Below are 16,344 nucleotides of genomic sequence, written 5' to 3' on the forward strand. Positions count from 1 at the left end.
AATATTGACCACGCCGACAGTTTGGTTGCTCATGCACATAAGGCACTTAATTAATGAAAACGGTTATGTCCTAATGTTGCATTGAAATATTTCTGCAGAAGCTCCTTTGGAAGGGAAAACTGTGTTGCTGATCGGAGGAGAGGGACCCTTTGGGGTGGCCCTGCAGTGCCTGATGGAAAGAAGTGGAGTGATAGCGCTCAAGAGTCATTGGAGCTCCAAGAGCCTACAGAGTCAGGTGTGTGTGTGTGTGTGTGTGTGTGTGTGTGTGTGTGTGTGTGTGACCCAACATATTTTAAATCAATTACTCCCAGTACGCTTGGCAGGTGGCTGTCATAAGCTTGTAGTTTGGTCGATGTTTGTGGTCAGCTTGCTATTTTGTTTTGTGTGTTTGTTTACTTTTGTTTTGAGTATCATTTGTTTGAAAATAATGTAGCACCGAAGCTGGCTTTATAAATGGAACGCCTTCTTATGCTCAATGTCCTCAAATGTCCGTAGTCATCATTCAGTTTTGGCAGCTCCAGTATGTGCCGTTATAGTGGCCGACCACAAGGAGTCAGTGTCTGATTTACCAAATGCAATGTCAAATGTGATCAGTTGCAACAGAGGTAAGTCTGAACAGTTTTGCTAGTTGAAAGACATTTTCTAATCACGGTCACATTTTTCTGAACATATTTTTCTGGTTTATTTGTCTTTAAAATGTATTTAAGCCTGTCATAGACAATACAACAATTAACACCCAAATCTTCTACATTCTTGAATCTTCATCTATTGTTTTCTCTCTTTAAAATTGTTCATATGTATTAACCCCAAGGTGATGCAGGCTGATGCTGTGGTCCTATTAGGAGCTGAGAATATGGATTTCCCACCCTCCTGGGTTAGACCAGGGGCTGCTGTCATCCGCTGTGAGCCTACCCTGAAGACGGGTAGTGTGGAATATATTGTGATAGTCATCTAAATCACCCTCTATGGGGAACCCAGGTATCTCATTTGGTAGAGCGGTTGCTCCATGTACCAAGGCTGAGTCCTTACCGCAGCAGCCTGGGTTAGAATCTGACCTGTGGCCCTTTGCTGCATGTTGTCCACTCTCCGTCCCCGTTGCATTTTCAAATGAATAGATTTGCGGTTTCATGTATATATCCTTAGCAAGTATTACTCTTCTCCTTATGCCTTATAATGGGGCATAGCATGTTACATTTTTATTCTTTCTGTCCCACTCCAAAAAGTTAAGCAACATGTGCATTTGTCATACAGTTTTTGTTTTTTCTTTTAGATGAACATGCCATTGAGATGTCCTCAAAGTCTGGCTTAGAATACCTTGTAGCCGCTTACAGAACACAGGTGTGCCCCATTTTTCTTCTTTTTTTCTGTCTCCATTCTTGCTCCATGTGCTTACTACCTTTCTTCTTTACCTACCTACCTCGTTGTCTCTCCTTTTTGTCTACTAGAATGTGGTGCGTAGTTGCAGTCGGTGGCTCCAGAAGCAGCAGTACCAACCCTGGCATTTGCACAGCCTCAAACTGCAGCCCCTGACCCCTGTACCAAGGTATAGACTAATATCTGTGAGGCTATTAGAAATGTATCTACATCCACCTGGACGTAGGTGGATGTAGATACCACGTTGTTCTTTAAGTTGCACCTTGGAGACAATGTCCATTTTGACACTTAAAAATAAAATGAATCTGAATGATTTGTCATGCTTTCTGTCTTTGTTAGTGACATAGAGATTTCCAGAGCTCAGACGCCCAAGCCAGTGGACCAGCTGGCTGAGGAGATTGGTTTGCTGCCAGAAGAGCTTGAAGCCTATGGCAGGAGCAAAGCTAAGGTTCGACTCTCCCTGTTAGATCGCCTCCACAAACAGCCCGACGGGAAATATGTACTGGTGGCTGGGTGAGTGGGACTTACTGATCAACTGAATTATTTTTTCTTAACTATATCTTACTTCGGTGCCCCCTAGTGCTTAGATTTGTGATATAAAAGAATTAAGCCCGACTGGTCCTCATCAAGGTAACAAGGGCAAGCCATCACCCAATCCCTGCTTCCTTTATGGTATTACATTAAAGCAGCGGTTCCCAAACTTTTTAGGCCACGCACCCCCTTCTACATCCTGACCGGGTTCATGCACCCCCAATCCCCCACACCTTAAAAAAAAACGCAACAGAGCCTATTTATAGTCGCATAAAATCGGACCAATGCGAGAACTGTTTGCTCGCGCGTGGCGTTTGTTACAAGATTTAGTCCGCTGTACAAATGTCAGTTACACAAGACGTCACTTTTAAAGAGCAATAAGGATGGCGAGGACACACGCACAGGCTCAGAGGCAGATTGCATTTCACATTTATTTACTTAAACACAGTAAGCCACGTAAAGAACAAAGAGTGGCACATGCATAGGCTCAGAAACAGATATAAATAAAAAAGGAGGAGTCCATATGAGGATTTTCACATGCAGCGCAGGTGGCTCAGCCTGCAGCAAGAGAGATAGAGAGGGAGAGGGAGGGGGAGAAAGTGAGAGACGTGTGTCTCTCACTTTGAGAGACTCACATCTCTCACTTTCTCGTGAATGAGACTGCTTATTGTTTTTGGCTGTTTTGTAACTCTTCCAATTTTGATCTAAAAAATGTAAAGGGCTTCTGACTTGCACTGTTATGCTGGGTGTTCAGGTGGCGGCGCAAATAAGAGGCTTCAGACAGCTGTTAGCCAGAACCTCACTGCACAACACGCACTGTGGCTTCGGGCAATCTGCACTGCCAATCCAAGTGAAGCCCAGACCCAGATAATTGTCATCATATTTCCTCTTTTTTTTCCCCAGTCTGATGCTCATTCTAGTTTCCTCTTTTTTCACCTTGACTCCACGATGGGTCTCTGTGCTCCCGGTTTGTCTGTGATATCCCTTCCTCATTCTCAGTCTCCTCCGACTCCCGGTCGATTTCTTCTCCCGGTCTCTCCCCAACGCACCTCTCCGTTTCTCTCGCCTCCGGTTCCTCACTCTCTCTCTGTCCCTCTCCTCTTTTATACTGATAGCTTCAGATGTCCCACCTGACAGCTTCCCCGATTTCAGCCAGTTTAACATATTTTCATGGATGTTGCTGAATGAATGAAATGACGTTAGGTGCACAAGCTAGGCTAGCTAGTGTGTAGTAAAAGACTGGCGGCCGGACCGTAAGTGCATCTATTTATTAAATTGTACGTTTTTAATTTTAAATTTAAATCTTACAAAGGGAATATTTATAATTAAAAAATCTTACTTAATTTTTTTTATGTTTTAAAATGAATTATTACACCATTAAATTTTTCCTCTCGCATGGGAATCCCTGCCTTAAAGCAATGTATTAATTATATGGCTACAGACCAAGTGTGATAATGACCTTAATAATAAAAATGTGATTATTAAAAAGTTTTCTGTATGTTCTGTTTGTCTAGTATAACTCCCACTCCACTGGGTGAAGGTAAAAGCACGGTGACCATTGGCCTAGTCCAGGCCCTCACTGCCCACCTGAAGCTCAACTCCTTTGCCTGTCTCAGACAGCCTTCCCAGGGACCCACCTTCGGGGTTAAAGGTCAGTAATGAATACTTGAGCCCTTATGCTCATTGCACACAATATATCCTGTGCTGCAGTTCAGTAGTGTCTTCTTATTTTGAGGTTAATCCTTCCAAAACTCAGTTTCTCTAGAACTTTGTTTCTTAAGAAAGCTAGCGACAACTTCTGTTCCACTCTGTACGGAGATGTATTTTCATTTTATAAAAGTTGGATGTTATTTTGGAATGCAACTCTGAATTTTTGTTTTTCTGCGCATTGAATACATCGAGTGGAATTTGGACAAGGTCAGAGACAGGCGCCCAAGTCAGCAGTTAGGAATGTCTCAAGTATCTGTGTGATAAGCTATCTTTGTCAGTGTGGGGCTAGCATTTCATACCATGCTACATTTTGTGCAGGGGTGGAGTAGTTCACTCAGAGTACACCGCTCAGCATTCCTCCTTTGTGTGTCCCTGTCCTGTTGGTCTGCCTCTGACTGTGCTACCTCTTCTCTGTATCTAGGGGGAGCTGCAGGAGGGGGATATGCCCAGGTCATCCCGATGGAGGAGGTAAGATACACAGGCACTCTCAATGCTCCCTGGCAGGACTAATGCAGGCTTCAAAGAACTAAGATATGCAGAGACTCACACTAGTTTTCACACGCACAACCCCTGGAGCTGTGGCATAATATTGTCTGTGACCAGTGTTGGGGGTAACGAGTTGCAAAGTAACGTAATTACTTTTATAGGTAACGAAGTAAAGTAACGCATTACACTCAAAATATTGGTAACTACACTACTTTACCAGACCTCAGTAACGCGCGTTCCTGCGTTACTCAAGCCATTTTTACCAGTCCGAAAAGTTCTCTTTTAGCGGCGCGCGAGTCACACGACACTTCCTGCATGAACAATCTATCACAGAACTCGCTCTGAGTGTTTTGAGTGACGTAGCTGCTGGTGCGTAGAAGGAGGGAAGCGGGGAATGGATGAGACGGAGACGGAGTGCCCGGATCCAACTGGGAGGTTCTCGCCAGGTTCCCTAGGATTAAGGATATTGCAAAGCAATACAACACTCCAATACCATCAAGTGCACCTGTCTGTAATGACGTGGAGCTTCTAATGAGGACAAGACACGTCTGGTATGAACGGACTCACTTTACTGGTGCACTGCAGTATTACAACTGTTAAAGCATTGAGAACGCGCTCTTGCAGCCGACATGTATATATTTTCCACACGTAACATCAACATTAGTTAGCGTCAACAAGCACGTATCACTGTACTTTCTGCCTTCAAAGTAAAAGCACTTCCTGTTTACATGCTCTTCACAATAAGAGTAAATCATGTAATAAAACAAGTTACAACACTGTCGAAAGGCTTTTCAGCCTGGGCAGTATGGTTCTGACCCCAAGGAGGAACAGGCTGTCGGATAAAAGATTCAAGAGACTTTTACTCATGCGATACAATCGCTATTTTGAAGAATAGAGAAAAATGATAAACTTCATAGGATATAGTGCACTTTCTGTTTTTATTTAAGCAATGATGAAGTGGATTTTCTGTTTATTTAATTGCATTTTCTGTTTCTATTTTATGGGAAAAAGTGCCATTAATTTTTCTTAAACCACTACAATGATTCCTATAACAAGCTGGTTTTGTTCTTAGGAGTCGGCCCCCATTTGGTTTATTAGGGTTTCATGTTTCCAAAAGCTTGTTTTTAATGTGTTATGCTGTTTGACCTGAATGTCCCCACCATACACAGCCTCTTGTATCCTGTTGTTTGTGGATTTTAAAGTGAGGCATATTTCTTTGGTCAGACAGTGTGAACAGGGTTAATGTTCGTTCAAGTTAATGGCTGAGTTTTATGTGCCATTTTGTTTTACATGTTTACAATTACAATACACTATGTGGAAAGGCTAAGAGATGCCCTTTATTGAACATTGAAAATAAAGTGATGAAAGGGCCATGATGTTTGTCCAGGTATCTTTGCGGTTAATTTGGACATTTGCTTAAAAAAATGGAAAGTAAAGTAACTAGTAGTGAAGTTACTTTTCAAATGCAGTAACTAGTAAAGTAATCAGTTACAATTTTCAGAAGTAACTTGTAACTAGTTACTTTTTCTGAGTAACTACCCCAACACAAATCACTGTCCGTAAAGGGAAGGAGGGCTGAGAGGGAAGCAGACATATTTTTAAGCTGCAGACCCCTAGTTGTCTTTTCTCATACTAAAACATCAGCTTTTTTCCTTCTACCACCCTTTACTTTCCCTTCTTTATAATATGTTGTGTCATTTACATTAAAGGGTCCATGCCAAACAGAGACTATATTGTAACATTTCTACAGATTTTGTCAAAAACACATGTGATTACATTTTTAGAGGTTTTAATTCCACTGGGGTCCTCCGAACCCACAATGTGTGCCATTTACGTACATTACAAGAATAGTACTTTGATTTTCTTGATTTGAACTTTCTTTCACATTTTCTGTGTTTTTTTTCTTCTTCTTCATCTTCAGTTTAACCTCCATCTGACTGGTGACATTCATGCCATCACAGCAGCCAACAACCTGGTGGCAGCCGCCATCGATGCCAGGATGCTCCACGAGGCGACGCAGTCGGACAAGGTGACCGTGTGATCTTGTCGCTCAGTAATAACTTATCCTTACACCAGCAAAAAATGTAAAACTGTTGTTTTGACCTAGAAGTATAATGCATCTAAATAGCAGATTTGGAATAGTGTGCAAAATCTTTCAGAAATGATCAATTATTTATTATGTTAATATATTATGTGTACATTCTGCTATCTTGAAGTGTCATTAAATAGTCACAGGGAAGCCATAAACATGTGTCACAGAAACAATTAACTAATCTATGTAAGAGCATGTTTTCTATGTCCCAATTACATTTAACGGTCACAACCAGTGTGTTTGTATATTTGGAGTGATGGATTCTATTCAAGATTTAATCCTCTGAGGTGCAATTAAATGTACTTTATATGCATAAACACACACGATGTAATTAAATATATTTTTTTCTTCGTATTCCTTCAAGGCCCTGTTCAATAGACTGGTTCCTTCAGTGAAAGGAGTGAGAAGATTTTCACCCATCCAGATCTCCAGACTACACGTAAGTTTGAAACCGTCATTAACCATTCTGAGCCAGAAGCACCGTTGTGTTGAACTCTGATTTAAAAACGACACTTTCTTCCAATAGGGAACCTCAGTGAGCCCATCTTAAAAATTAAGTTATTTCCTCCACCATGTCCTCATCTCCAAATATGTATCTATGTCTCATGAAGCTGCAATATGTCTACAAGTAATGCTGTTTTTGTGGTATTGATGAATGCCTAATATCAAGTCTTAATAGATCAAATACAAATGGCACATGTTATGAAGATGAATTTTGAACATAAGCCAACTGAATGTTTCTGTCCTGTTGGAAGAGAAGTTAAATGGACTATAAAATATTCATTGGCCTTAATGGACAGAGTGAGAGATAAGAGTCGTGTGTGTGTGTGTGTCTTTTTAAACGGAGCACTCCCACTGAACCTTTTGAACCCGCCAGTGAGTTGATCGCCATTTATTCTGGTTTTGTTTATACATGCTGGGATGATGCCATGTCCAGCTGATGTAGACTTAACAAGAAAGATCCCACTACTTGTGTTGAAAGAAAAAAAGGTTGACGATGTCAGATTATCCCAAAAAATCTAATGCATTACTGTTTCTAGCAGTAGTGGCACAGCTGGGAATGAAGCCAACATCATCGAAGCATCACATCTCACTCACAGATGATCCTCTAATCGTCTTTCTCTCTTCAATTTTAGCGTCTAGGGATCAATGAACAAGATCCTGCATCTCTCACGCCCCAGGACGTCAGCACCTTTGTTCGTCTTGACCTTGACCCCTCGAAGATCACCTGGCAGAGAGGTATCTAATAGAAGTATAGAACATTTTGTCTGAGAACTATTTATTAGGATAATTTTTTTTAAAAGACAAGTTTAGGTTTTGTATATTTAGTTTTACAAGAGTTTCAGCTGGTTTTTGTTATGACCAGATATAATGTAGCTATATATACATACAAAAAACATGGTTGGAGAACTGTGAAGGTATGGCCACAATGTCAGATGTTTACTGTTCGCTCCACTTGAAGGAAGGAATAATCCCACAGTGGGGAAATGTATTCTCTGCATTTTTACCCATCCTTAGTATTTTTAAGGAGCAGTGGGCTTCCCCTAGTGAAGGGCCTGGGGAGCAATTTAGAGTTCAGTGTCTTGCTCAGGGACACTTCGACATGCAAACTATGGGGAGACTGGGGATCGAGCTGGCTACCTTGTGGTTGCAGGCCGAACACTCATCCCCATGAGCTACAGCCGCCTGTAAATGTCTATGAAGCAACAGGGGCATAGCACCATCTCCTGTAATGTCAAGTTCGTTCAACTTTCTGTGGTTCAATGTCACGAGTGTTGACACAAATCCGTGCTGTCTCCTTTTTTGTGGTCGTCATATATTGTAGCTAAAAGACAAAAAACCTGGAAATATTTTCACTGCTTTTTTCCATTTTGATCATATGTTAGTTTGTTTTCATATTTACTTTTTTTCTGAAATGAAATGCTCATGCTTGCTAATCAGCACTCTGTATGAATCATGCAAATCTAATTTCTCACTGTCCATAAACTCTCAAAAAGATTTTTTTAAATTTTTTATGGCAAGTTAAATTAATTGTCACTGCAGTATGTTGGTGTTCTCATCAATGGAAAATCAGCTTTGATAACTCTTTATGGCCTTTGTGCTCGTATTGAACACATCGAATGCAAAAGCTCTAACGTCATCAGTGGTGTGTATGGAAGGAGTGGGAACAGCTACCTCAGTGGTAGCTGTGTTTGGTTTGAAGTTGTCAGTGAGAACAACCAGCTGGGTGCAGCTATGACTGATGTGGTATTTACACCAGTGGCTCCAGAGGGCACTCTTAAAAGACGGACCCTGGAGATTAAAAACAGATTTACAACCTAATGTTATGCGGGTGTGACTGTGTGTTCATGAAACAAACCATGTTTTTCGCTTTCCCTTTCAATACATCAAACCATCATGAGGATAATGTTTGACTAATGTGGTCTCCTGGCTCAGTGTAACAACCGTAAGACCACAGATTTCTAGCCACATTATCAGGGCGAGTGCTGAGTGAAGAAACTTGAAGTAGCAAATCCCTCGTAGCATAAGCACTTTCAGGGTGTCATCACCTACTCACAACTGATAAGAATCTCTCTTCTTGTCAATTATTTTGTGTGTGTGTGTGTGTGTGTGTGTGTGTGTGTGTGTGTGTGTGTGTGTGTGTGTGTGTGTGAGAGAGAGATCCGGTGGATATGCATTTGTGTCTATTTAACAACATGTGTGGAAATGGATTTTTACAGTCTGCCAGGTTCAGGCTGTAAAAACAAATATTTTTTCTGTCTGAGGCATCCACTTGAAATACATCTTTATTCGGTCATTGATATTATGCCAGTTTTCCTGCTCAAAGTTGTGGGTTTTATGAGAAATGTTGGAGGAAATTAAACTTTTTCTTTTTGTTTCTGTTTTCCAGTTGTTGACACAAATGACCGTTTCCTGAGGAAGATCACAGTCGGACAAGCGAGCACTGAAAAAGGACAGATGAGAGAGGTATGCAGCACTCGTGCCGTCACAATCTTCTTTCCTCTGAATATATGACATCCTTTTGAAATATTTTTCACCCACCGGCTTTGTTTTGTGTATTTTATGTATGACCAGAAGATTATCCACTGACCTATATGTTACGTTTTAGTTCATTGCATATTTTCTCCTTCACCCACACAGTATGACAAACATTGGTATCACTGTAGTTTTTCCATTGCAGAAGCTTTGCCGGTGGCTGTGTAACCTGGGTCTAATGTTATTGAAGGGATAGTTCATGTTTTGAATTGAGGTTGTGTGAGGTACTTAACCAGTCAGTGGCTTGGAGAAGATCAGTTAAAGTGAACAGTATAATTTAGAATATTTTTTGCCGTTTTACTTTACCATGAGATCGCCATTTCCGACAGGGAACTGAAGTATTTGTGGACATCTATGTTCTCGCCATAGTCGCCAGAGTCCATTGGAGTCCAGAGTCATTTTAACTTGCAGAATACCGGGTTGCTGGTCTACCGCTTCCTCGTATGGTTAATACGTTTTTTCTATTATTGTGAGACTTTGGTGAATCTGAACTAACCAAAGTCTCCCAATAACACAAAAGCCCGTCATCTACTGTAGCTAATTCATGGATAAGTACCTCATACAACCCCACCTCAAAACATCTGAACTATCCCTTAAAGTGGCATGAGATTCCTGTGTTTTAGGTACTCTTACAATAAAACTATTAGTAGATATAAACTTTCTCACACACACGCTACCCTCCATATTACCTCTCCTCTGTTCATGATGAAGGCCAGATGTATTTCTCCCATATGTCTGTAGTAATGACAGCTAAATGAAATCCTGTAAATAAACACTTCACCTCAATGGGAAGCAAGCAGGCTTAAGTGAAAGCAAATGTTTGAAGAAGGAGAAGAGTGACCCCCACACACACACATACACACACCTGGAACCGCCTCTGAGCTAGTTCAGCATATGTTTACATTTACTGCCATCAGATCATCCATTCTGTTTCCTCTTTCATTCCTCTGTCCTCCAGCGCTGGATACACTATAGCCCCTCAGGGCATTATCCCTGGGAATAGAAATGTGTTCCTTGGTGGATTGATGTGGTTTAAGTTATATGTATTTTTTCTTTTGACATGGAATGAACACTGCTTTGGTTTTCCACGCTATTCTCTGTGGAAATACCTCATTCCATAATTCTTTTGGGTTTTAGCTTGACATAAATCAATACAGAAATTCACATAAAAAATAAGTTAAACATGTTAATAGTAATTTCCTTCCCCGAAGTCATTACTCTAAAAACTAGGTCATAATCATATGACTTGTATTCTCTTGCCCATGTGATAAAGCTGGTGACTATCGAGTTTTCTTGAGTGTCAGTTTTTTGACATTTGATTGACTCTCAAAACTATTATTCTTTATTAAGCAGTCAACACTTTACTATAAAGGCAAATGTAATTCTAGTGTGAAAGCATAGCTGCAAACGTTCACATGATTTCACACAATAACCATGAAACTACAGAATTTCTGATGATTGGTAAATGCATCTGAATGTTCCTCAGGCCTGTGAACCAATACTGCAGTTTGTTGCCCTCGTAGTTCACAATATGTATGATTTTTATTTTTCTCATTCTCCAGACTGGGTTTGACATTGCAGTGGCCAGCGAGATCATGGCCATCCTGGCTCTGGCAGACAGCCTGGAGGACATGAGAACCAGACTGGCACGCATGGTGGTGGGCACCAGTCGCTCTGGAAGGCCCGTCACCGCAGAGGACCTGGTGTGTGTAACTGTGTGGTCTTTTTATTCCGAGTGTGAGAATTTTAAAGCTGACAATCTCATAGTTGGCTTTTCATCACTTCATCTCAGTAATGAATGACATGAAGAGACTTTGTGTCATTGCCTTGCAGAGAGAAGTGGGAAGGTTAGGTGTGTCCTACATTTTTGGTCAGGGTACCGTCGGCATTGGGCCCTTGTGGTTTTTTTTGTTGAAACGTGTACAAAACATGTTAAATATAATTCATCATCGTCATAATTTTCTGTCAAGCTTGCAACTCAAACATTTTCCAAATTCCCAGTTGTCCCAGATTCACTTAAAGTACCACTTCCCCTCTTCAAAACAACACGTCTAATATAGGTGTAACCAGCTATTAAGATGTTAAGCAGAGTTTTCGCACCTCTCACCGGGTCTTCATGTGGGGTCAGCTGGTTCTGGTTTCCCACAGAAGAGCCGCAGAGGAGGATCCCCTATCGAGTTACATTAGTCTTCTGATTAGGTTGCTGCAAAAACATCACCACACCTTTTAGAGTCAGCCCCAGTGAGAATATGCTGTACAACTGTGTGTATACTGAATGTGTGTGAAAGTGCTGACAGGGCATATTTTTAGGACGCCAGCACAGAGGCCTACAAATGGACTTTAGTGCCATTTATCATATATAGTGGACAACCATTTAACCCTTCTGTACATAAATATGAGGTGTTAATGAGGTTAAATATTTTTCTGAAACCTTATAGCTAGTTCTTGTTCCCCCTCACATTTCTTTTTTCCTGCCTGTCAGGGTGTGAGTGGAGCACTGACGGTGTTAATGAAAGATGCCATCAAGCCCACGTTGATGCAGACCCTCGAGGTGAGACACGCACATAACCCCACTTAAATAGTCATTATCTTCCTCAACAGAGTGTTTTCAGGTGAATATCTTGTAGAATAAATAGGCTGGCAGTCCACAGGGATGTTGAGTGTTCACTACACCTACATCTGATGTCAGAGAAAAGAGAGGGCTCTCCACATAGCTTTTAAGAAAGAATGATAAATTGCCTTTTTCCTCCCATGGCTCTTTTTCTTAATATCAGTTTAGCAGATTGTAGAGGGCAGGTAGAGCTCTCACATTCCATCCAGATTCATTGTGTCCTCAGTCCCTGTGACGACTTAAACCATAACCCTGCCCCTCTCAACATCTGCCTTCATTTAGCTTTTGAAACGTTACAGTTAGACGACTGGACATGTGATCACACAGGAACATACACATATATCCCTGTTCTAGAGGAAAAAAGCCCAACCCTCAAGGTGATTAATGGCAAAATGGACAGTAGTGGAGTTGGAGGTTTAAAATATTCAATGTACCAATAACAAATCCGACATCTAGTATTGATTTTTGGCCTCTCTGGCACAGCAAAAGCCCACTTGAAAGAAACACTAAGTTTATAGAGGACTAGCCCATTAACAATGGATGAAACTTTTAAATCATCACTGTATCCCAGGACTGGTATCATTCACTTCCTTTGCTTATATAGGCGTGAAGTATGCAGAGTGAAATCGTATTCTTTGATTTGTCTTTTGATGTTCTCATAGTACGCTTTTCTAGATAAGAGTCTGAGACACTGGGCGGTGGGCCAAAGTGTATTTTTCAGTCGGCTTGATTTAAGTCAGCAATGTTAGCAGTCATGCTCCTGCTAACGGGTCTGTGTTTTTGCTGTCGGACTATTTTTTGATAGTTTGTTGGTTTTTAACAGAACGTTTGGTTACACATGGTAATAGGGTGGGGAAAATAAACACAGCCTGGGTGTAGAGGGGGTGGAGCATTGTATGCAGCAGATATTTGGTTACTTTTTTTTTTTTTTTTGAGGAAGCATTGCGGTCATGTTGTGTGAAACTGTTTCCTGTGTGGGTTTCCTGTGATTCTGGTCAAGGGAACTGGTATCGGGACCGACCGGGCCTCTGAGCTCCATGAGAATTTTCCTGTGCCCTTCATGCCCTCTTGGCTTGTGCTTGTTTGTATTGAATACAGACGCACACATGAGAATGGAGTTGGCGCGTGTGCGCGTGTGCGCGTGTGTGTGTGTGTGTGTGTGTGTGTGTGTGTGTGTGTGTTTTAGAGCACACGTTTCTGTGTTGGTTCAGATGGGGCTTGAAGGAGACAAAGCACAAGAAGAAAAGGGATAGTTTTTCAAACATCCTGTCTACGTGGCGTTTCCTCGAACCAACTAGATGCATCTTTTCTAGCGAGAGGCAGTAGACGTAGCGTAGACTCTCAGGTTTGGATCTGTGTGCTGTCTGAATATCTAGACTGGGAACATATTTATTAGTGTAGCACTGATTAGCAGCTGGTGTAGTGGTCTGTACAAGAGATGCACAAGAAAAGGAAACGGTGAAATGATCTCCATCTTCCTGTTTTTGTTCATTTCCCTTGTCTTCATAATCCTCTTGTCCACGAGTTGAAGAGGTGACGGACCCAACTGTTCATGTCTTTCCACTTTCATCAACCTGTTGTGGCGTATTTATTGCCTGAATCCCTTTCCCTCGTGTCCGGATGTGGAAAGTGTAAACTGGGTCTTGTTAAAGTTCAGGAGTTGAAAATTGTAACACCGATGGGAATTCACGTAATGTATGACGTGTGTGGACTTTCCTTATGAATATAGAAAGGGACATGTTATTTAATCGGTAATAAAAGGATGTCGGTTTTTTATTATTCTTTCTTTCTTTTTCCTCTTAGCTGCCTCTCTTTTCCTTGTATACCTTCTTTTCTTCTTAGTTGGATGCTGCTGTGATCTGTGCACCTAGTTTTCATAGACAGTGTTAGTCAGAGCCTTGTTAAATGGCTGATTTACTCCTCTGAGGGGAGGCTGTTTATGCAAGCAGAGGGAGAGGTATGCAAACAAAAGCTTAGAAAACCATGCAAGTCCTTCTCATACTTCCTTTTCCCTCCCTCTCAAGGAATTCACATGCAGCGTAACTTTGGGTCAGTTGGCGTTTCCCAGTTTTTTCATTAATTTTTTTTTTTACAATCTGTGCTGAGTGCAATGGAAGGATTGTTATCTTGAGCAGTAGACCTTTCCTTGTATTCCTTGATGTCTTTCCTTGTCTCAGCTGAATGCACACAGCAAAATACATTTGGATGAATGTTGCAGAGCCGTTGCCTGCAAACCCTACAGCATATGTTGTCTGCCGCTTTGTGTTTCTGTAAAGCAGTGCTTTTTCAAATAGAATAAAGAAAATTGCAATCCCTTTCAAGTAAACCAGATTGTTCCATCAGACAGAAACTAATAACATGTGCAATCACTTTGTTAGAACATTGCAAATACAGTTCAATCTGTGCAAAAAATAACTAATATTTGGCAAAACAAATACTTATTGTGGCTTTGCACTGAATATATTTTCAAGATAATAATGTTCAACCTGTGCAAAACAAAATGAGTGCAGATGTGTGTGAGCCATCACGTTTTATCAGTTTTAGTGGCTGCAGAGCTGCTTTCCTCTACAAATATTTTTTTTAAAGAGGGTTGTAGATTTGATACGTCCGCTCTCAATTCATGCTCAGTGTTGAGCTTAGATCTATATTCTGTTTTGAGAGACCCAGCAGCAGAAAAGCCAATCTCGCAGAGGCTTTTAGCAAAACGCCAAGAATCGTTGAGTCGCGTAACCTGTAAACGCCGTAACGTAAACATTTCCACGAAAGTACAGGCATTTTGTCATGTATTTATTAATGACGTTTTATGTCTGTGTACTTTTGTACTATGTAAAGTTATCATGTTGATGGGGAGAGTGGTCGTCCTGAAACCACAAGGTAGCCGGTTCGTTTCCTGGTCTCCCCGTAGTTTGCATGCTGAAGTGTCCTTGAGCAAGACACTGAAGCCCCAGTGCTTCACAGCAGCACACTGCCCCTTAATTACTAATGATGGGCAAAATGCATAGAATGATTTCCACACTGTGGGATTAATAAAGGATTATATATATTTTTAAATTATTACAAAAAAAATTATAACTTTATTTTAATCCCACTAGAGGGTCGTGCCCCACAGTTTGAGAACCACTACTGTAAAGTCTCTGGTTGGTTGTATTAGGCAAATCTAATCCATATATAGGCCATGTGAACGATATTTATGAACTTGTGTTACTTGGAAGGTTGCGTTCTGATCGAGAACGGATCTCTTCCATCTATGGAGAAGTAAGCGTATGAACTGTGATATCCAACAGTCAAAGCTCTACTTTAAAAAAACTTTTCACATTTATTTGACCTGTAAATGCTGCGGAAATGACATCTTCGTCACGTGTTGCACTGCCTCACTGAAAGTTATTAGTGTGTCCGTCCGTCCGTCCGTCCGTCCGTCCGTGTCCGGTCTTTGAAGAGGAAGCTTGGCCCATAGTCGGGCTGCCATGCCAGTTGAGTACTTCCTAACTTGTGCATGCTGTTTAGCAGTGGCGGGCCGTGCGTTTTCGACCTAGGCCTTCAGTGCCGTATAGTCCACATCGGGGGCGGACTGGGGGGGGAAAGTGTCCAGGGGTTACTGTCAGACACTCAATACACGGTGCGATCATACATCATTCATCTCACTTCAATAATTTGTTTTGCAGAAAAAACACTTTCAGAAATGTTGCACCTGACAAACTGAACTGCTTGTATTACAGTCTGCATAGTTGCGTCATTCCAGCTCTTTGTGGTTTATCTCCGTGCAAAGAGTTTTCATTTCTGCCATCCACCATGAAAATAACCACTATTTCTGCTTTATACTTGTTGTTGAAATCCCAAAGACGTCGGAGCATCAAACGCCGTTGTGTCTGGGTTCATAATATTATCCGTAGGAATTTCACTGACTTCTCCAGGAACTGCGTCGGGATGACGGTGTTATGGATTAATTGGCGGCCGTGTTAACTGGTGTATATCGGCCGAAAGTCGCCAGTTAACACGGCCACCTGTTAATCCGTAACACCGGCCGCTTCCAGAGCTACGAGAATACCACGTCTTTAACCAGCGGCAGATGCTATTCACTTAAAGACAAAGTCCATCCGTCTCTCCTTGTTAACAAAAAGTTCAGCGACGCGGTTGTACAGTTTATCGGTGCGCTTCAGTTCCAGCAGCAGGTGGCCACGGGCCGGTGACGACAGCCGCGCCTCCCAGCCGCGCCCCTGGAACACGACGCCACGCGTTCTAGGGCAGAACATATCCGCTCGACAGCAGCAGTCGACACCGGGGTCATCACCGAAAACATGCGTTGTCACCAAATCCGCCACCAAGTTCTCTTCTACTCCTCCTTCAGCCACAGAGTGCCAAAACAAGCAAAACACTAAACATGCCACAACTTCTCTTGCTTCAGCCCGAATCATTCCAGCTTCCACTGAGCTCCGCCCTGTTGACACACTGACCAATCACAGCGCATGTTAATGGTCATGCCGGGCAACTGACAAATCACATGTTC

The 16,344-nt window shown here is 41.8% G+C and overlaps 1 protein-coding gene across 2 annotated transcripts in view; it reads left to right on the plus strand.

Annotated features, from left to right (window-relative positions):
• The window catches only part of mthfd1l (methylenetetrahydrofolate dehydrogenase (NADP+ dependent) 1 like), a gene marked incomplete at its 5' end in the record, with an annotated part of 40,945 nt that overhangs the window by 5,617 nt on the left and 18,984 nt on the right, over positions 1-16,344 (plus strand). Inside the window, 13 exons of one of the 2 annotated variants that reach the window (XM_079215960.1) lie at positions 99-259; positions 821-923; positions 1,271-1,338; positions 1,446-1,543; positions 1,714-1,887; positions 3,420-3,556; positions 4,037-4,083; positions 6,023-6,130; positions 6,558-6,632; positions 7,330-7,432; positions 9,084-9,160; positions 10,792-10,932; positions 11,712-11,780. In XM_079215960.1, the coding sequence (XP_079072086.1) occupies positions 99-259; positions 821-923; positions 1,271-1,338; positions 1,446-1,543; positions 1,714-1,887; positions 3,420-3,556; positions 4,037-4,083; positions 6,023-6,130; positions 6,558-6,632; positions 7,330-7,432; positions 9,084-9,160; positions 10,792-10,932; positions 11,712-11,780 (1,361 nt within the window). Of the gene's footprint in view, positions 1-98; positions 260-811; positions 924-1,270; positions 1,339-1,445; positions 1,544-1,713; positions 1,888-3,419; positions 3,557-4,036; positions 4,084-6,022; positions 6,131-6,557; positions 6,633-7,329; positions 7,433-9,083; positions 9,161-10,791; positions 10,933-11,711; positions 11,781-16,344 lie in introns of both variants that reach the window. The other variant, XM_079215961.1, reaches the window with a different exon arrangement.

The sequence above is a fragment of the Taurulus bubalis genome, assembly GCF_910589615.1.
Source record: "Taurulus bubalis genome assembly, chromosome: 3".
Lineage (NCBI taxonomy): Eukaryota > Metazoa > Chordata > Actinopteri > Perciformes > Cottidae > Taurulus > Taurulus bubalis.